Here is a 21,863-nt window from a genome sequence, read left to right as displayed (position 1 = left end):
GTAGGATACTCATAAATAGTGTTAGGAAAGATATGACTAGAACAATAAATACCATTATTATTTCGATTTGATTTCAGTTTTGTTGTACAGAAACTCGAGCATCTCAGGGATGTAAAACTTCTCAAAATTGCATACAAAATCAACTAGCATTATCGTGTCATTCGGCGCCAAGCTCAACTCGTGTCATTTAAATTATATACAGCGCGACAAGGTCTACAAGATGGATGCAAACACCAAAAAGCATCCACTTTACTTTTGAGCAAACATGAGCTCTTAGAAAATATCTTCCAAAACATATGCATCAACCTACAAAAATTTCTTTTACCAGCTCAAGGAAATGAACTCTACCTTGACGCTTGCGCATCGTGTCATTCAAAATCGATCAACTCGTTTGTTTTCCACCTAAGAAGGCGAAGACTCTTGATCTAAACAATTGTGCCAAGTCCATGGTCTCGGCTTCCAGCTGTATCATTTTTGCATTGTCGAACTCGGATAAGACTCTGCTCCTATGAGATAACCTGTTCACGACATCAATTGTCAAGCTTGAAGTCTTGTTGTCTGTCAGTGCTTCGAGCGTAGGCCTGGCATACATAGGATGAGATGATAATCTATTCAAGAGTATCAATGCCTCTCTCAACAACAATGTCCTGTGTGACGAAACATGGAAGAATATCAGTTGAGGCTGCCCATGAGTGACGAATCATAAACTGCTCAATCCTACTAAAAGCTAAATTCAACTTGCTTTCTAGTTAAAATGGTTTTCTGCTTGTCTTAGACCTGTTTGGTATTTTTGGCACCTAGTCACAAGATAGACTAAAAAACTTGGCACACTAATATGAGCCTATATATAAAGTTAAAATACTAGAACATCATTGCGAGAATTCCTTTAACAAAAACTTATACAGCCAGCTAAGGGAAACTCGTATCATGGCTTATTATTTTTGTCATAAAGAGGCCATATCTTTCAAGTCAATCTAAAACTCAATAAGGAATTTAATTATATGATATAAAAAGTGCTTAAAAATTTTCAATATGAATACTTTATAAAAAGGTCAATTTGTACCATCCGTTTATATTTGGGTCGGAACATGTCACACTAATAGTTCTTGTCTTTGTGAATTATATTTTAAGTCGAGTTGTCTCATGCCAATCTAATATTGTTGGCCCTAAACCAATGCTTCATCGCTACACTAATATTTTCCTGGCATTGCAAGTTTAGCCGACAAGAGAATTAATAATAATGACTTGCCGCCGAGAGTTACCTTTCCTTGCTGAGGGACTGAACACTGGTATAATCAGCAATTTCTACATCCATCTCAAATGCCAAAATTTGTACAATCAGCTGCAAGCAATTGACATCCTGAGGCCCTACAAGCTTCAACAGGAATTCGAATCCAGATCTCCCACATGATGCTACATAAGCTAACAATATAATTGCTTGTTTGCGAAGCTTAATCTCCTGAAATTAAATACCATTTTGGAATATGTTGACAAAAGTATGGAAACAGTAAGTGTAAGAGCAAACTACAATTCAGACACTGCATTGACATCATAGAAAAATTTGGCAGAATCCATCGTATGGTAAATTATCATGGTGCATTAAGTTCATAGAATAGAATAAGTAATAACTTAGTTACTCTTAGAGATTATAATACTACACAAGGAATAAGCCTTAGTTTGGTTCATGGAATAGAATAGGCAATAACAATTCTTATCTTTAGCTGGTAATATTATAAGAAAAACACAAGAAATAATCTTTAGAATGAAAAGAAATTATCCCTACATTAATAATTTGTCTAACTCATCTTGTACGATCTACTCGATCTAATTGACCCGCCCAGCCAACATGGCTCGACTGGGACATCCAAACAAATAGGCCCATCCAAGTCGACTTGCCCAAGCAGCACATTCAGCCCATCTGACCCGGTTAATCCAATTGGGGTAATCAAATGCATTTTCTAAAGGATGGCATATATAAGAAATGGTTATTATAGGAATAGAGCAAGAGATAAATATTCCTCATGAATTTGGAATAACTATTCTAATGGGAACAGGTATTTTATAGTTATTTTTGCAATCAAACATAGGAATAGTTTATTCCATGGGAATTCATAAGGAATAGAATAGTAAATAACCATAACCAACCACACCATTAGATAAAAGTTAAGCCATAGACATGCGCCTTTTATGTCATCCAAAGAATATAAAATATAAATCACTAAATGTTAAAAACGATAAGCCACATCATTGTGCAAAAATGATGCTCTCTGGCAAAAATGAATAATTAAAGCACAATTTAATGTGGAAAATTTAAAAACTAGATCATTCAACTGAAATAAAAGTTGGTTTCACAAGATTTGTTCATCATAACTACTTCGATTCTTAATTACAAACTCAGACAAATATCAGGCATTTCTTTTTGGCAAATAACCCTAGTATAATGATCAACGTACAAACCAGCAAAAAGTGATCATATAATCACATTAGGAAAAACAACACAATGGACTACGGATCCACATCAATCATCAGCTTTTTGAGCACCATCATGTGTATAGGTTTATAAGCACTTATTAGCACAAAACATACATGGAACTATGAGATACACATCAATCGTCAGCTGTTTGAGCAACAGCACATGCTTATGCAACTCATAAAGGCCTGGGGTGTAAAATTTTGTATCACTTTGGTTTTTATTTTCATTTAGTTTTCCGCAGAAAAATTCAAGATAAAAATTATTGAGAGAATTCCCATGGTGATAATATGAGGAATTGAGGATAAATAGTGGCATACGTGTGCATTTGTGAACTGAAGTTATCTTCTTTTTATCAGGGGCAAAAAAATATCTAAAAAAAGTTTAAGATCATAAGGAAATAGAAAGTGCACAGATTGTGGACCTAGTTAGTCAATCACATACTCAAACCAGTGATTACCAGATTTCCTGTCCCAGTTGATGATAAACATTCTGACAAACCCTTCAGTAGTAAGTTCATGGTCCCTTTTAATGAAACACTATCATTGCCACCTTTTTCTGTCTCAGGGCCACTTTTACCTTCACTGGTGAGCAGCATCAGCATATTTGGGCCTGCTAATGTAAAGAATAGACTATCAGCAAGAAAGGTCAATATTTAATTCTTTACAAAATGAAAAATGAATAACGGGTACAATGTTGAACGTGTGAATTGGTACAACCGTACACTAAATGTCGATACAATCAACAAAATATTCTAAAATTAATAGAAGATACCTAAGGTTAGGATGGCAAACATTGAATGTTTCAGGTTGCAATAGTAAGAATGTTTTGCTTGTATTGGCTACAATACAAGTGGATAGACTAGGGTCATCATTTCAATTCCATGACAAAATGAATCATTTGTTTCAATCATCAATTATATTAGCTCAGATTCTTGTCTTGCAATTCATTAATTATGCAATTCATTGTAACATTCAAATTTTGTGACTCATAAATTCTTTCATGGGGATCACATAGCATTTGGATCCTAGAATGCAAAACTAGTATGAGGATAATAGTTCAACAAGCAAACAAGAAGAATGTGCATCTTCGAATTCCTTTGCTGAGCATTTAAACCAAAACATTCTTTATAAGGAGTTAGGCAATTTCACATTCCCATAATATGCCAGGGATAAGAACTTACTGTTCAGGAGCAAGAAAAATAGATGAAGAGCATGCTTCTGCACATGCAAGCCAGCTTCCTTCTGAAGCAACTTAGATACAACATCCAATAGTGTGATCAGTTCAAACCTGTTCATAGAAAAGGTAGATTATTTGAGGGACAAAATTACATAAAACTCATGGCAAAAGAGGAAGTTAATTCATATTTTAAGACAGCTTACTTATTTCTTTCTCCATTTGGGTTACTCTCCATTATAATAAGAATCATAACAGATAGTGCCTCAACCCGTACACACTCTTCTGTATTCCTCATGACAATTTGTTCCATGCTCTTTAATGTTGAAACCAAACTTTCAGAAGATAGGAACCTGTTGCTGTGAATCTTCTCTTTGTCCTGGCAGAGGTTTTCCAAATCCAAAACATTTGCCTTGATCGACGGTAACTCAGAACTTCTGATATCGCAGTATGTCCTTTCAAGATGATCCATGATGTGATTCCAATCTGGATGTCTCAGTTCTTCATTGACATTGTTATGTGAAAGTTGGTCAACAGACACATTTTTCCTGAGCAGGGTACACTGGGAAAATCATATTTGAAGTCCATAAGCATATGAAAAAGTACTACAGTCTGCAATGAGTTCTTATAGCCTGTTCCTAGCTTTAGGAAAAAGCATATGATGATACAAGGACCATATATACCAGGCAATGCATAATCATCATAAACAGATGCAAGTCAAATTCCAGACCAAGGGCAAACGTATGGTTTGCCAACTTTTAACACCGCATTTAGACAGGAAAAAAAACACAAGAGAAATACATCATTTATACAAGATTTAACATGTTTGAATCTTCCTTGTCAAACAAAGAACTATCCAAACATAACCGACAATTTATCTACCATCAAGTTCATTAGATCATGAGGTATCAACTATACATGGTTTAAGGTGTGTTAATGAACAATTTAATTTTGGAACCTTATTCAGTTTAACACCTGCAATCACATCGCAGGAACACATAGTGACCAAGTTTCATCAACTACAGCTGATTGACACTCTATTCTCTGGTTTGTCCCCTTCGTCTCTGTTTCTACTCTGAAGAACTATGGCAAACATCATCAGCTTAATAATTTCTAAAATCAGTAGATTTCTCTCACCAATATTCAAGTACTGAGAAGACCTAAAATGAAGATCAAATCCGTATCTCATGGTTTTTCCTATCTATGCAAAGTACAGTAAAATATGTTCATATTTCTTTCATGTATGTGAGAAAAAAAATGGTACCATATAGTTTCAGAAGTCCAAATGATTTGAAATAAGGACAACAAAGTCCGCATTATTTGTAATGAATAAGAGTGGAGAGTCTATAAAAACAGGTAAGTGCTCTTTAAAGTACAAAAGAATTTAGCATTAGAAAGAGGTCAGCAAAGTATATAAACTATGTGTGACTCGCTGTTAAAACTTTAAAAATTTCTGCAAATTACTATTTTAAATTGGACATGATCAATAACAACATTAATTCAGGACCAAATTTACCTTTTAATAGACCTTCTGTTGTAAGGCAACAAGTATCGCAAGAACGTGTGTAGTATTCTTAAGGATCTTTGAACAACAAAATCCTGCAAGAAACAAAATGATGCATTAAAAGTAGGGAAAAAAAGAAGCCATGATCCTATAAAACAACAAAGAAGAAGAATATTATAGCAAACTGTTACATAAGTGATTAAGGATTTGATGGATAGTCTAATTGGCAAGAAGCATCAGAAGCTAATATCACATCAACATATAATGTCTAATAAACTGCAAATTCCACTGGATCATTTCATTACATTAAAAGAAATCCACTGAACAAAATGGAAGAAATAAGTGAGATTATGTTGTAAGAATATATCTATACAAGCACATTCAGTACAATGGCAAAGGAAAACTAGCATTCCCTACAACTACAACAACACAACTTGACCCGAATGATTATTCTGTGGAGATTGTCAGCACAACAAGATTTTATATTTATCAGTTATTTTGTGTAGTGTCAAATAATTTGGAAAATCACCAATGTTGATCCCAAGATGAAAAAGGTTGAGAGTTGCATTAGGCTTTATCATCTACCTTTAACTGTCTAAAACTTGTGAGCATGGACCTTAATTGTATCTATTTTAGGGTTAGGTTATCACCATAGGGGGATGCAAAGGCTATTATGGATGTTTCTAGTGGCCAATTGGCATAGAGGTTAACAAAGGAATTAAATCAATGTAGTCCACCTCAAATAATCGGCATATAAGAGGATGGCAACAAGATAGTACATATCCAAAATACTCCAAGTAGGTTCTCCTTTTTATTCTTCTTTCAAATGCATACATAATTGATTGGATATTCTCCACATCAGGACTAACTGAACATGCACGAAAAAAACTTGCACAACTACCCAAAATGGTGATTCCATGTGCATTCAAGAATTATATATGTTAAATTCCATTAAGCAAGACCCATCTACAATGTTGAAAGATCAAACTCTATCAGTAAACATAAGTTGCAAATAGACAAACAACAGCCTCAGGTTGTCAAATTAAGTAAACAAATGTAGGAGATGACATGGATGTTTAAAAGACACAAGCAAGAAATTATTCTTTTTGCAAAATTGTCTTAGCATAGGCATGTACGTAAGTGAACTCAGTGGAACATACAGACTGTGATTTGCATTAGATCCACTCAATTTATTCATTATTATCGTTTCATAAAACTAATTCTATCTGCAAAGTTGTCGTCTTTGCATTGGCATGTGCATAAATGAACTCAGTCGAACATATAGACTGTGTTTAGCATCAGATCTTCTCTTCATTTATTCCATAGTTGTCATTTAGCAAACCAGCCAATCTGAGTGAAAAAAAAAAAAGACTAGGTGCCAGGATTATTTTTTTTTACAAAATCTTTCAAAAAAATATTCAATTAATATTATCAACAAATTTCAATATTATGTTAAAATTAAATGGTTTGTTGTTAGACAATCTACTTGATTCATCAAATACCTCATTATTATATACTCTTTGATATATGGTGCAATCTAATCTTTGTTTTGCAAATTTAAATTTATCTCCTCATTTTGAATAAAATATGCATGATTAATTAAGTGATAATAGTTCTAGAAAGTAGTTTAAGCCGCCACCTAGGTGGAGATAAAAGGAGATTACTTCACCTAATAATTAACAAGGCCAATCAAGGTGGTTGTTTCAAAGGCAGTTAGCCTAGGGAATCCAAGCAGTCACTTAGATGGCCCATCTGACCTACATAATCCAGCGGTCCACTTAGATTGCCCAGCAGCCAATGCGGCCTAAACAGCTAGTTTAGGCAGATTCATTAAAACAATGATGTTTATGTAATCACTTATTTGAACAAACTACCTAACTACTAGTTTCACATCTCTCCTTCATTGTACTATGTATTCATTATTTATGTGTTATAATGTGAAATATATGTTTTATTGTTGTTGCGTGTTTACTTAGTTGATAACACATTCACTTGTGATTGAAAGACATTATTTGTTTGTGATAATGTACTCCATATATTTGAGGGTGTCTCCAATTGACTATCCCTGGGGGTAACTGGTCCGGCCCCACAGAAGTTTCCCACCGGCCGCCAGAGTAAATCGGGAAGTGCACGCAGCGGCCAGCCCAGAAGCCCAGCATCCTTTGATTGCGCTTCCCATTTGGAGGAAAATTCCTGCAAATACGCCGTAGTTGGGAATCGAACCGCAGGTGCCTGGGTGACAACCTGAATGTCCTACCGCGGCACCATGCCCCGGGGACACATTTGAGAGTGTCTCCAAGTACTTAGATATTATTGTAAATATGTCAAAATCTACCACATATACCATAGGCCATCATTATGCATGTTGAGATAATGCCCTCAGTATATTTGCAACCTTGGATGAAATGTGTGAAAGCATGAAGATTAATATATTTAAAAGCATACATTGATTTATTTATTTGATAAATTTTAATAAAGTTTCACTAGGGAAAAGTGGCTTTGGCCTTGGCTAGGTCATTGACTGATGTGAATTTGAAAACTATGTTTTATTTTATCAAAGTTTGTGGTGCTTTCTTAGTAAATTGGAATCTGAAAAGAGATGCATGAAATATAGCTATAATAATTGGAGATACAACATAGGTTGAAGGCTCAGCATTCTCTTCATAAAATTGGAACAGGAAGCCCAACATTTTGATTTATCTCACTCACATTTTCAAGAGTGCATATGTCAAGTAAGGCCTCGAGCAAATTATGCAAGTGTGTGATCCCATTATGCATCTGCAAGTAGAAGGGCAAAAAAATTGAAATTCCATGTCACGGAAACAATCCCAAGGAAATACATTATTCAGATATTCACGAGAACCTGAGATATAATAAACTGCTTTCATAATGTACACTGCACTAGCTTAGGTTTCAAATTATTTAAAGATTTGAATTGAATCCTATAATAGATTGATGCTTCACTAGGTGAAAAAAAATCCTCCAAATAAATTTAATAAATGGGAAACCTAATTAAGTTATCTTAACTATTAATGGATCAACCACACATTAAGGGCACTATGGACAAACAGTCTTCAGCTACAATAACTATATTAAGTTGATTGACCATGGGTGCCTAGTTTGGTCTGACCCAATTAGTATGCAGATTATATTTTTATAGATCAATTTATTCTTGGCAGAAAACACTAAAAGTGAAAGGTTTTAGCCTTAATAGAGTAAAGACATAATATATGGAATTTAAGTTTAGCAATATTAGACATAAGGAGACAATGGGATTTGAGAAAGATAGCTTACATAGAATACAAACAGGATAGTTGACATAGAGAAGAACGTTGGTTATTTTATGTGATCGTAAAATACCTCTAAAACTTAAAGGGAAGATCTACAAAACGGCAGTTAGACGTGCTATGTCATATGACGTTGAATGTTGGACTATGACTCGAGCATATGAGTAGAGATGAGGATGTTAAGATAAATGTGTGAACATACGAGGATAGACAGAATAAGAAATGGAAGCATTAGAGAGAAAGTCGGAATTGTATCTATTGAGGGAAAACTCCGAAAGACGCGTTTAAAATGGTACCGACATGTACTTAGATGACCAATAAATGTTCCAGTTAAACAATGTGAAACTATGACAAATACATACATCAAACAAGAAAGAGGAAGACCAAAAAAAAACATGATTAACAATAATAAAACATGATAAATTTCATTTAAGTATAGATGATGATATAGTCGGGAATAAAATTCAATGGCGTAGAAGGATCCATCGAGCCGACTCCACCTAGTGGGTTTAAACTTGGTGGTTGTTGTTATTGTTGTTGTATCAATTTATTTGTAGAAATTTAGCTACATCAGTATATCAATTGTTGATCTAGGTATATCAGCATTGTAAGGTTGACACCTAAAAGAAAATTTGTTTCGACCTGAGTTACTTTACAAGCTTTTAGTGAATACACTCCCCATCTATCTTCCCCGTTTCATATGAATTTTTTTACATGACATTAAAAAAAACCATAGTAAACGGATTATGTGAGATAAAATGCAGTTTATGATTATTTAATGATGTTATACCTTTTTAATTATTGCATCAAGACGTGACAGCTTAGAAGTGGTTGATATGGCAGATTGTGCACCTTGATGCAAATTCATGTGAGAAAGGTCTCCATCTGCATGACAATCCAAATCTTTGTTGGATGTCATATTCATGCACCTGAAAAGCACACAGAAATCTTCTGTGCAAGAAACAAGCAACCTTGATATCATGTTCCTCTCTGCCATTATGTTATTGGGAAAATCCCAGACACTTAGTAGCGTTTCTGAGATATGATCCTCAATTTCATCTTCCTGAGAAGTATAGTCATATTGCTGGTAATTATCTGTTTGGGTTCCTACTGCTTTACTCCCCTTCAGCTTAGCAATTTTCTGTGGGAGACAATGCACCTGCACCAATATGGATGCCAAAGCATAAGTTTCTAGGAAAGAGAATGGGCTGAACTTCCTTTAAAAATTGTCTAAAAAAAGGAACCAGCAGAGGTATATTGCATAGTAACACAACTTAAAACAAAGTTGAGTACCTGTTCATCAACTCCAGCAGAAGCATTTAAACCTAGTAGAATCAAAATTGCAGGGCAAATCAATGACGAACAGAATAACGTAATTGCACACAACTCTTTTGTTTAAAAACTGCAAAGTTTGGATCTTACAGTTATCAATCAAAAAATGGTGATCAGCTGAACCAGCAGTTTGCAAATGTTCTACTTTGCGATCTCTATGTTGAAACACATGCTGGTCCAAAGAGGATGGTCCTAGGATTCCATTTTTGCCTTTGGTTTTTCTTTGGCCAAAACTGTGTGGAGGCTGCCTAGCACACTTATCTTGATTAACATGTTGATGATAAACCTGATCACTGAAAAGGCCAGAATTTTCCAAAATCCAGATCAGGATCGTCTTTGGAAATGAATAATAGTACCTTTGTTGTGGTTTTAGGACAACAAAAATACTATCAACAGAATTGGAGCATGTTATACGAAAAACACTATACAGAAAAGTATGTTTGTTACATTGTTTGGTACAGTGAAATGGATCAGAATGAAATAAAATCTGGACTGCAATGAAATAGCAACTGTATCATTTCAATTCTTATTTTTGGCTCATTGAATTGAGAAGAATAGAAGGTTTTTGGGAATGAAATAACATAAAAATATCAATTTCCTAAACAATAAAACATGTACGTACCATGTTAGGAGAGATAAATAAAATTGTTTGTATTAAAGGTGGGGTACTCATTCCATGTGTTAAGCCAAGGAATGGAGGGAATGAAAGCCATCACACGAAATTATCACCTCCATTTCAAATTAGTCTATTCAAATATTAAATGAAGGTTTCATCTCATTCCATGGTAACAAATGCACCATAAGAAAATCATATGATAGTGGCTGGTAATTATTCTATCCTATTGATGCATGACAAGATTAAATATAGGATGTTCATCCAGACTATCAACATTTTAAGCTTGTCTTGAAGAAAAACATATAAAAGCTATTCCATTGAAGATATAATCAATAAGAACAATCTGCAACTTACGTGGTAACTTGAACGAATGTTGTTAACTAGGACTGAGCAATATCCCAAGGCCACTGAGAATACATGAGGATACATAGTATATACCCACACCCAAAGAATTTTTCTAATATAGCTACCCTAGTATGTGCTACTTCAGGGTGAAAAAATACTCAAAATTTGGTCACATATTCCACAGTTTAACTTTAACAATATGGCCTTCCATAATGTGCAAAAGGCAAACTTCTAACCCTTGATAATATACTTCACAAGCATCATTGATAGCTCACATAAGCAACACTAATATACCTAAAATTAGATATTTGACTAGACAATTATTGAAAGGCCTAAACAAAAAAACATTAAGTACTGGAAATATCCACCTTCAGCTGAGTGCATAATATGGTTCACTGCACATAAATAGCAATATCCATGACATATGACAAAATTTTAACATTTCAATGAAGTAAAAAAATTACACCAGATAAGATTAAGAGTCATATTTCGGAACCTATCCAGTATTATTTAGCACTTAAAGAGAACACTAGGAATAACATAACCTATTAAAAAACTTCCAACATCTGATGCAGTACTCAATGGCTGAAAGATGGTTTTCAAATAGCTTGATGAAGGTCAACGACAATCATAGTCTATTAGGCATCATATATTATGAGGATTTGCATCATACTATTAAATGCAAAGAAAGTTGTATTACATTCCTTCAGTATCCAGCGGATAGCAGGAAAGTAATTACACAGACAAAGAACGTGAAAACTTAGATTACATTAATGATAAGATGACTCAACTTATAGATGGGAAAAGAAGAATATGAACAACAACAGTCAATGAGAGTTCCTAAATAGATCTAGGAATAGATACAACATATCACAAGATGAAATTCAACATTGAACTATAGCAGCATATAAATGAGAATTAGCAAATAGAAAAAAGAGTATAATAAAGTAGTCAGTCCACTCAAATCTCACCTTCTCAAACTGTGTAATTCAGCTTCTTTAGCTTCTATCTCTGAAAAAGCACATTTAAGTTGTTCATCTTTTTTACTTCTTTCCTTTTTTAGAACCGCACATTCTTGTTCCTGGACATAGATAATCATTTGAAATAAATGGCCAAAAGGTGGAGTGAAAGAACTGAATCCTTGGACAAAGTAGTTAATTGATATGTTACAAATTTACAATCAAAGGTTTAGATAATCATATTTTAGCATTAAGTAGTCTTTATACTACCGTACTAAGACATCATATGGAATAATGAACTTTTAATCAAATACAAACTGTGATTTATGAAAGACTGAGCAGGCTTGGGTAGTGGATATAAAACCTCATTCAGTATTAGTAGGGATAGAAGGATGAGAGACCATTATCATAAGTCCATGATCGTCAAGGTATCAACCCAAATCATATTATTACCTACCATCCAGACAATAGATTTACATAGTCACTCATCATGCCAATTGTGTGCGCAAGATTAGCAATGTGATAGGTAGTGGACAAGAAGAAAATCATTATTTTTCTGGACATGTGATTTTGCAAAACTTACATGTAAGAGAAAAGAAATAGAGGGGGGCACTAGCAAGTCTTTCTCTGAGCAATAAGTTGGCCATGACAGTAAGAAACATCAAAAAAGTTGGGATTGTGGATACATAATTTTAATCAAAGATACCTATTTGATAAAGAATATGCTATACAAATAAAATTTTTCAAACTACCAACTAGCGCATCAAAGTTGGAAGAAAAACAGACTGAATTATAGAAAGATATCAACTTACCAAATCTTTAAGATGCTTGGAGGCATTACTTAGCTCCCTCTGAGATATGCAGGTACCAAGAGTTAGATCCACTTGCAAAGCTTAAAAGGATATGAAAAACATTTTCAAAGTAAGAGTATTCCAAGTAAAATTCACCATCTATCAGAAAACTTGGTGAAATTTGAAAAATACTGACAGATTAGGAAAATCATTGAGCAACAATACGCACAACAATGAAAATAGAACATCCCTTCCATGGAGATGATATCGTGTGAACACAAGACGACAGCTTATACCTACATTCGAAACAAAAATGACCTTTCTAATCCAAAACCTAAAGAATATAGTCAAGAAGAGCCCTCTGGTTGTTTGCTCAAGATTTATAAAGCCTAGCAAGTACAGTAGGAAGTGAGGGAAGAAGAAGGAACCTTAGCAAAACCCACATTTCCCAGCAGCATTAAACACGACTCCAGTCCGACAAACCTCGATTGCCCATAAAATCAAGGGGATCTTTGCAAAACTAAATGTTGTACCATCAAACATACAACTTGAACATCGTTAAAGTACACGAACCTTTAATCTTTCCACTGCCCTATCACGGTCGGTGCCGCCCCCACCGCTGCGATTTCTTTTCCGACCATTCCGAAAAACTGATGGCAGTACAACCTCACACTCCGCCTCAGAATCAGGATTCTCCCGGTATCTCTGCGAGAGCTCCCGCGGGGGCGAGAAGCTAAGAGTGCCGCCGCCTGCGTCTATGCCCGAAACCCTCGCGCCGAACCTGGAACAAGAGACCGGAGGCTGCAAATGATCCGTATTCGATTCCAACCAGATGCGACTAGGTTCGGGTTCGACGGAATCGGCCTGTGGTCGAAACGAAGGGTGAATGTCGGCGGAGGGAGCATGGGCAGAGAGCGTCGGCTCCGGCGGTAGGTTCCTTGATGAGAGGGCTTCGAGCTCGACGCGGATCGCTTCATCTAGAAAGTTCTCGTCCCATTCATCGATGCCGTCGAGACTCATCGCTCAGCGAGGAAGAGACCGATCGATCGATCGATCGGCAAAGGGAAGCGAGTTGCGAGTGGGAAGGGGCAGGCAACTCTTTAAACTATGCCGTGGCACGAGGCTCGCACGTGACAGACGCGAAGGTCTGGGGTAAAGGAAACTTTAACACTTTCTTTTTCAAATTCACGGTATAATTTATTTTCAATATTAAAAAGAAGAAGAAAAAACTGGCTTAGATTATTCTCTTTTTTTATTTTTTAAATACTGACAAAATCAAATAATTTCAACATAATCCAAATGCTTCGAATTAGTTCTTACGGTAAGGCAAGCAAGTTCGCATAAGAAAGAGAGGAGGGGAAGAAGTCACCGAAGCTCTTCGCCGTAGAATCAGAAGAGTATCAACGCATCCTTCTCCGCGTATGATGAGCACCACCGGCGGCACCGGAGGCCGCCGCCAATGCTGGGTTCCTTGCTCTTCGTCTAACAGAGTTAGATGGCATTGCTGCAATGGGCCATGGAGCAGGACTAGCAGTCGAAGTTGATGCTTGATCGACCACCATTACTGATCCTGCAGTTTGTCTTGAAGGCTCGGCACCATGTCCCTCCGGGAAGACTACAATCGGAATCAGTGGGTGGGGCAAGACAACTCCTGCAGAATCGCTCCCCTCTTCCTCGTGCAAACTTCGCACTGGCCTCCTCCTAACCACAGTACGCGCAGCACCGAACCTTCCCTGTCTTCTTGATGGCCGACTTCCATCTGCTCTAGGCCCATCATGTGTCTCCTCATCCATGTTATTCCTCCATGAGTTTGTGATTCCTTCTTCCAGTCTTTCTCGCGACTGCGATCTCAAATTCTCAACTCTATTAGCCGGGGGCCGAGGAGGGATTTTCAAATTCGATTCCCCGACGCCGCCTCGATGCTTACCATCTTTAGTCTCTTCGCCGCCGCGACCATAGATCGGGGTGACATTAACTTCGAGCACCTGACCCTTGCAGACAGGGCATTCGGAATTCACAGAATGAGCATGAAGCCACTGGTACAAGCAAGACCAACAATAGAGGTGGCCGCACGGGGTAACCACCGGAGCCTTGGCAAGTTCATAGCAAATGTTGCACTCGAAATTAGCCGCAGCAATGTCTCCATTTGTCTTCTCCAGATCCTCCCTGCCCTCGCCGTCTGCTGCCTTTTTGGCGGTCTCCATTGCTCTCTGGGACTGCATGATAGCATGCATTAACCTTTCTGGGCTGGTCAGGGAATGGGCATCAGGATTGATCCCCTGGACATCGGTGATCGATCTACGAGTTTCCAACAACTCTATCAGCAACTGGAAACGATGCTCCGGGTGTTCTCGGAGCTCCTGATGCAGAGAGAGGGCATTACCCTGAGCCGTCAGCTCGCTCAGGCGAATACCGGCAGAGACTGATTCGACTTGACCGTGTCCAGATCTTGAGAAGGGTTGAGGCGGCGACGAGCTGGAAGTTTGAGAATCACAGTCACGCGCCCAAGGCCGAGCAACGAGTTCGCGAAGAGGAACCAGCCGCGATGTCTCTCGGGCCAATGGTTCGTGGCCATGAAGATTAGGTACAGTCGAGGGTTCGTCAAGCGGCTGTTGTGACTCTGGGATAATGGCATTAGGCTCCTGAGACGAAGAGTGCAGACTGTAGACAGCGGCGGGATCGACGGCGGGAAGAGGATCGGCGGGCAGTATGTCCGGAGTCGACAATGCGTTTGATGGCGAGTAGAACGCAGAGGCGTGGGAGAAGGCGGTGAGGTCGGAGCCAAGCTCGCGGCTTTCGGATCTTGGTAGGGAAGGAAAACTGAGATAGAGATTCCGATCCATCCGGCCGCCATTCTCGCTCCCTCGTCAGCCATGTTCCGCGCAATCCTTAACCTTGAACAAAGCCGAAAACCCTAATTAGAATCAAGCAGCACCTCCAAGACCAGATTTTTTGCCCTCGATCACAGAGAACTCTCGCTTCGCTCGTCAGCCATGCGCCAGCCAATCTCTAACCTTGTCAAAGATCCTCCAGCCGAAACAGGACGAGAAAACCCTAATTTTTTTCCAAAAGGCGCCTCCAAGATGGGATCTTTCGCCCTCGATCATGGAGAACTATCCCGCGGCATCAATCCGACAGCATGATCGGGCAACGAAAAGCTGATCCGATCTGTGTTCACACCGATCCGAAGCTGGACCAATGGAAGGGATTGAAGAAGAAGAGGAGGAGTTGGAAGGACGGGAGGATCGTACCTTGAGGAAGGGAACCAGGAACGGGCGAGGGCGAGGGCGAGGGCGAGAGAAAGGCCACCGCGAGGAAGAATGGCGGAGAGAGAGGAGCAAGCACGTTGGTGGCATACTGGTGCTTTCATCCTACGGCCGAGATCTTCTGCATTTCACATGATCGTAGGTGTGTGAGTACATAGTCATGTATATTGATTTTCTAAATTTATTAAAACTTAATCCAATCACCAATGATTATTATTTTTCAATAGCGATTTTAAATTCAATGAAAATATGCCAAAAAAAAAACACTGTCTTTTTCTGTGACATACTTCATAACTCTATAGTTCTTTTCTTTATGTGCATGAATTTATCCACAGGAAAATGTTTGCAATTGCTTTGAGCCATCTACGTTTAATCCCTATGAATAAAATCTCTCTTACCGGAAGAGGAATAAAATCTCTCAATCTCTTGAAGTCATCATCATAATTTACTGCCTTTTAAATCACCGTGAGATTGAAAGGCACTTATATTATCATCTTTTGTCACATTTAAGCTATCTACATTTTGAAGAGAAAAAAAAAAATAAAAATTAAAAGACATCTCTTTTTTTTTTCAATCAGTGAAGGACCTCCTACCCTTTACCATTATTCAACCGTGTATATTTACCTTTATGCCCTCCAATATTATTTTCATTATTATCTCTCATTAAATTTTAAATCTGCAAACACATTATAACAATTAAAAAATTATAATTTTATAACTACTATATATATTATAATAACTACAATATGAAATACTAAGTGAGCAAATCAAATCTATATTGTAGTAATATAAAAATATAACTATTACCATATGAATACTAAGTGAGCAAGTTATACATTATAACAATATAAAAATATAACAACTACATGAATATCAATTACGAAATCATAATTATTATAATATATATAACAACTATAAAATCATATATATTAACTATAAAACATAATTATTACAACATATATAATAATTATAAAATCGTAAATAAAACTTCCAACCAATAAAATTTAAATGAAATATTTAAACGATAAATAATAATAAAAATAATATTGAAGACCAATTGAACAATTATACATGAGTTGTTAGTGAGGTAGAATATTCTTTTAATAAAAAAATAATAAAAATTCAAAGATGAGCATCCATTGATGATTCCAAAATCATAAAAATGCTCTTTTGACTTATGCCCTAGAAAAAAAGCATAGAAAATAGTAAATCAAATTTATTTACTAAATCTTGTCGACCAAAAGGAAGAAGTTGGCAATGTAGATCAAAAGACAACAATGGAAGGGAGGAAAAGCTATTGCACCACAATCAACAAAGATGTTTACTATGAGGAAATAAACATGAAAGGAAACTTAATTAATTAAAGACAAACATTAGTTAATTGTGTGTCACCTCAACAGGAAAAAATTGAAAAGTCCAATGTCCAAAGGTAAGCAAATAAACACATTTCTTAACTCAAAGTTGAGACTTCTCAGTTAGATAGTGCAAACACAGGTTAAATGAGCATATTGCAAACACAGATAACCCTAGTTTTCTCAGCATCAGAATGTTGCTCATTGCCTTAAATTTTTACAGCTAAGTAGTGATCTCAGTCAGATAGAGCAGAGTTAAAATGCGCATATCATATCGCAAACAAAGATAACACTAGAGTCTCAGAAGTAGCATCTTTTTTCATGGCAAGGAGTGAGAAATCTTTCTCATCCATGTTATGTGAATCAAATGTTTCATTTTATCCAGGAAAAGTAATCCCCTTCCCAACACTGACATGTAGAGTTGTTGTCTAGGCGCAAGCAACACAAGAAGAAAAATGTACTTCATATAGCAAAGCATATTCAATGTGATTAGAATCCTTCATCTTAAACAAACAGATAACCAGGGTGGTTGAATTTCCATGAATAACTATTAGTATCCCTGAAGAAACATAAATAATTATCCACAGTATTCCAGAATAATAGAATCATCACTGACAAATACAGACAATGAAAAATGTATAGACAAGGTTCACATTAGGAGGTGGAATGACATTTGCAAGCATTAAAATAAACTCATATATTTAATGTTATACATCTGGCTACAGGTATCAAATTTGCAACAAGCATAAAACATTCACTTGACAAACATGTGTTTTAGCATCTGACAGAATAAGTCCACATGCCTATTTAGGATGCTTTAGATTCAGTTGCTAAAGCATACAAGAGCAAACTTTAGAAAATCCTGAACATAAAGAGATACTGAAAAAAAGAGTCATTTGGAGAGTAGTTAAACAAGCACAAAGTTTCACATATGTGACCATTTTATTGTATAAGGTCCATGAAATGAGAAGGAAAAAAAAACAGGAACTAGATGTTTCTTAAATTAGATTTTCATTATAAGCAGTGATCACTACAAGATAGGCATATTCTGCTAGTTCAATAGGTGCAACTTTTCAGCCCGATATTATCATGCAGTGTTAAAAAAGACCACAAAGGGCAGCACAAGTGTTAAGATCAAATAAACCAGTTTTAAAAAGGGCACCAATTGATTGAGTAGAGACTTAATCAATGTGATCTTCTGCTACTTGACTGTTTGGAAACAATGTTTCTCTCCGCTTGGGAAAACCTGCAGGCTCCACATTCTGGCCCCTAAATTTCAGCTCCCCTGGTGTTCTAAAACTAGGATCTGCAGAACCAGACCTAAATGGTAGCCCTGACCCTCCAGCGTAACGAGGAGGAGACGCATACCTTCTGGCTGGAGCTCGTAGAGCCCCTCCTCGTAATTCTCTAAGATCAGTTCTCACACCATCAGCATAAGCGCTATCAGTGGCAGTGGAATTCAAAAGGCTACTTGAAGCAGCACCTGATGAGTTGAAAGAATCCTCCGGTACCCAACCCAAGGAATCCTTTTTCTTCACATAGAACTGCCATATAGCAATTAAAAATAACAGGAACAGAAGAGCAGGACCACTCCACACCACAGCATTATTTTCCACTCTGAAAACTGGAAAGTTGGAGTTATAAATCCCAATATAACCACTGCCAAGCCCTAAGACCACAAGCTTTTCCCGATCAGCAGCAATCAAAGGTTTTCCATTCAATGTACCACCTGCAACGGCTTCTGAATTCAAAAACAAAGATTTGATATCCTGGATGGCTGCAGAGAACAGAAGCCGAGGTGCTCCAACCCTCCCATAGAATTGTGAAGAGATGTTGTAGACAAACACCTTGTCATAGCTCGCTACAAGAAGATAACCTTTTATGGTTTGGATCGCTACAGGACCATCAATTTCTGACTTCCTGACAGAACGAACCCAGCATTTGAGGTTGCTCAGATCTCCAAGAAGCACAACATGGATCAGGTCACCACTGGCAGTGAAACCATATGCCTTTAGCCGCTCCGATGAATCAAAGGAGTAAGCTTTTGCAACTGAGCCATTAAGCCCCTCGCACACGGTCTCCCTCACCACCATGGTCCTCAGGTCCAGCGAGGCCGCACCGGTCTCAGTCAAGAATAGAAGCCGCTGCTTCATAAAAGCCAAGGGCCTTCTTGAAGCAATGGCAGTACCATAAAGGGTGCCATTTTCAGTGAAAACCCTGATACGTCCGCCATCATCAGATGCAATGACGTATCTAACACTCCCCACCTGATGGACCTCGAGGCCAGAGACTGGCGGTGAGTCCACCTCCCGGGAACCACGGATGAAAGTTTTCGAGCTACTAACCGAGAGAGAGAGCCAATCCTCGCTGTTGGCAGAAGACTCATAGAGGCGGTGTGCAGTGACAGAGCCGTCCTCGTGGCCGGAGAAGAGGAGGCTTTCATTCCGGCGGGAAGAGAGGTACGAAAGCATGGAGGTGACGGGAGAGTCGGAGAGAGACGGGAGCTCGATGAGGACGTCTCCAGAAGAGGAGAACACGTAGACCCGGCCGTAAGAATCGCCGACAGCGAAATACTTACTGTGGCCATCTACCTCCTCGTACGGGAGGACGGCTGCGACCACAGGGGAGGCCTCCATCCGTGCTGCTGCGGCAAACTGGAACCTCTCCGACCAGGATGTCTTATGCTTCGTCACGGAGACCCCAGAAGAGCGGTCACCTGCTCCCACCACGTCCGCCGCTCGAGGTGGCTTAAGCGCAGGGGTAACGGTCTCCAGATCCAACGTTTGAACGAGGGGGGAGGAGGCGGCGACGGAATCGTCGGATCGCAAGGAGAGGGAAGCCTGCAGCGAAGAGACGGTCTCGGAGAGGGACTCAATCAACGCTTCGAGACGGCGGAGCTGAGCATCCTGGCGGTCAAGGAGGTCAGTGGGCTCAGCTGCGGTGGCGTCGGAAGCGGCAAGCGGGAGCGATAGAATGAGGGGGAAAAGGAGGAAGGCAGCCGCAGCCATAAAAGGGCGGCGCTGCTCTGCTCTGCTCCGACTCAGATCCCGACGGCCGGCGGCGGATTGCCGCGGAGAAGCAAAGATCGTAGAGAAGGATTAGGGTTTGGGAGAAGGGCGGCAGAGACGGAAGAAGGAAGGCTCTCACGTGGTATCGTAGAGATTAGAGAAGTAGACGCAGGCGGCGGCTACTGGGAAGGGATCGGCTACTGGGCGTGCAACAAGTCGACGCCGTAGACTTCGTCTCAAAGGACGAAACGTGGATTACCCCCGATCGGCGACACGATGATTATTGACTAGCGATCACTGTTACTGAAGTGCCACTTCCTTTTATTTATTTTCTATGTTTTTTAGGTGAAAATTATTTTGTGCGTGGAATTTTTTTTGCCCTTTTATTATCATCAAAAGGCACGTCATTCTAATAAATATTAAAAAATATATTTATATTCCAAAACCACATTTACTAGCAATTTTAATCAAGCTTAAAAATTACTAAATAATTATAGCTAATAAACCACTCAAATATAATTAAAATTATTTCAATTAAATTAAAATTAATTCAGCTAAATATTAAAACTACTACAATTATAGAAGCTAATCAAACTGCTACAATTTAAAAAGCTAAGTAAATTAACTAATCAAGTACTATCAGAGCAATTTTGATATTAGAATAGTTTAATCAAAATTATTACAACTGAAATAGTTTAACCGCAACTACTATAATCCGAAACACGTACTTAGAGATATTTGTTTGAATAATAATAAAAATAAAAATAACATTATTTTGATTTTTATCCAAAATTATATAAGATGCTATAAGGGTGATGATGGAATATTGTATTTGCCAATTATATCTTTTTGCTATTTATATTATTGTTATATGCGTTCTTTTTTCTTCTTCGTCAATTATCATGTACGATATGGTTATATTTTCATTTATGAAGGACTTAAATATGGATAATTTCAAACACTCAAAATTGTTCCACTAGAGTTTGTATTTTACTTTATATATTTTTTTTAAAATAGCATATGAAGGTATAATAAGTTATAAGACATTTTAACAATAATTGTGCATACGGCGTTCCAATGATAATAGTAAAATTACAAGGGACAATTAAAAACCCACAGTAAAATGAAATTTCTAATAATATTATTATTTATTTATTAACAAAAAAACTCGGTGCTAATTAATATATACATATTTGTATATCTTTTTAAAAACTGATCAAGATAATGGTTAAAAGCACAAGGATCCAATCCAGTTAGTTCCAGAAATATCTACTGAGTAACATTAACCAGACTCAAAATTCAAAATGGGTCAATGGAATTAGGCATGGCATTCACTATCCCCTTCTAGTTCTTGATCACATCTACTTAAATTAGTTGTCCCTGCAGTTAATAACTTAAACATTGCCCAGAGCAGTAGACGGAGAAAGACAGGTCACAGACTACACATTTCACTATCCCCTTCTAGTTCTTGATCAACAAAACTTTCTAATCATCCTATTATTGTTCAGTGTATAAAGGATCAAACTTTTACCAAACTCTACATCTGGTTGAAATCAGCTAGCAATAAATAGTTAAGATTCTTGCAGATGTTGGTTGCAGGAATATCCATAGTGACTGTCTATAGGCTATAAATATCTAGTTGACCTTCGTATAGTTTATATCACAAGCAAACCTGAGAAACTGTGTAACCAAAAACCATACCCCCAAAGTAGCATGAAAAAAATTCAAAACCATCAAGTGGGTACCACAGCCAAGAA

At 37.6% G+C, this 21,863-nt stretch overlaps 3 protein-coding genes across 4 annotated transcripts; all 3 read right to left on the bottom strand.

The window, feature by feature from the left end:
• Window positions 1-55: 55 nt before the first annotated feature.
• Window positions 56-13,521, bottom strand: LOC141841322 (protein SENSITIVE TO UV 2). Of its 2 annotated transcripts, none has more exons than XM_074729467.1 (13): window positions 13,054-13,521; window positions 12,502-12,540; window positions 11,702-11,811; window positions 9,860-10,062; window positions 9,731-9,762; window positions 9,228-9,596; window positions 7,860-7,928; window positions 5,163-5,245; window positions 3,853-4,194; window positions 3,654-3,760; window positions 2,931-3,085; window positions 1,263-1,459; window positions 56-647 (listed from the first exon to the last, which is right to left on the bottom strand). In XM_074729467.1, exons 1-13 carry the CDS (start codon window positions 13,498-13,500, stop codon window positions 383-385), a joined length of 2,418 nt encoding a protein of 805 aa, XP_074585568.1. In that variant the 5' UTR covers window positions 13,501-13,521; the 3' UTR covers window positions 56-382. The 2 variants fall into 2 exon arrangements, with proteins under 2 accessions (XP_074585568.1, XP_074585569.1); XM_074729468.1 differs by having other exon boundaries at window positions 2,931-3,082.
• Window positions 13,522-13,714: 193 nt separating this feature from the next.
• On the bottom strand, window positions 13,715-15,672 carry LOC141841320 (uncharacterized). The gene has a single exon (XM_074729466.1). It carries the CDS (start codon window positions 15,321-15,323, stop codon window positions 13,881-13,883), a length of 1,443 nt encoding a protein of 480 aa, XP_074585567.1. The 5' UTR covers window positions 15,324-15,672; the 3' UTR covers window positions 13,715-13,880.
• A 2,420-nt stretch (window positions 15,673-18,092) lies between these two features.
• LOC141837636 (putative membrane protein At1g75140) lies at window positions 18,093-20,222 on the bottom strand. Its single transcript, XM_074725012.1, has one exon. The coding sequence runs from the start codon at window positions 20,104-20,106 to the stop codon at window positions 18,280-18,282; it is 1,827 nt and encodes a 608-aa protein (XP_074581113.1). The 5' UTR covers window positions 20,107-20,222; the 3' UTR covers window positions 18,093-18,279.
• Window positions 20,223-21,863: the final 1,641 nt, after the last annotated feature.

This window comes from Curcuma longa, chromosome 11 (genome assembly GCF_044706935.1).
Source record: "Curcuma longa cultivar G26 ecotype Majalengka, Jawa Barat chromosome 11, ITB_CL_G26_1.1, whole genome shotgun sequence".
NCBI classification, from domain to species: Eukaryota; Viridiplantae; Streptophyta; class Magnoliopsida; order Zingiberales; family Zingiberaceae; genus Curcuma; species Curcuma longa.
Note: the sequence above shows the minus strand (reverse complement) of the source record. Positions and strands in the feature narration are given on the sequence as shown.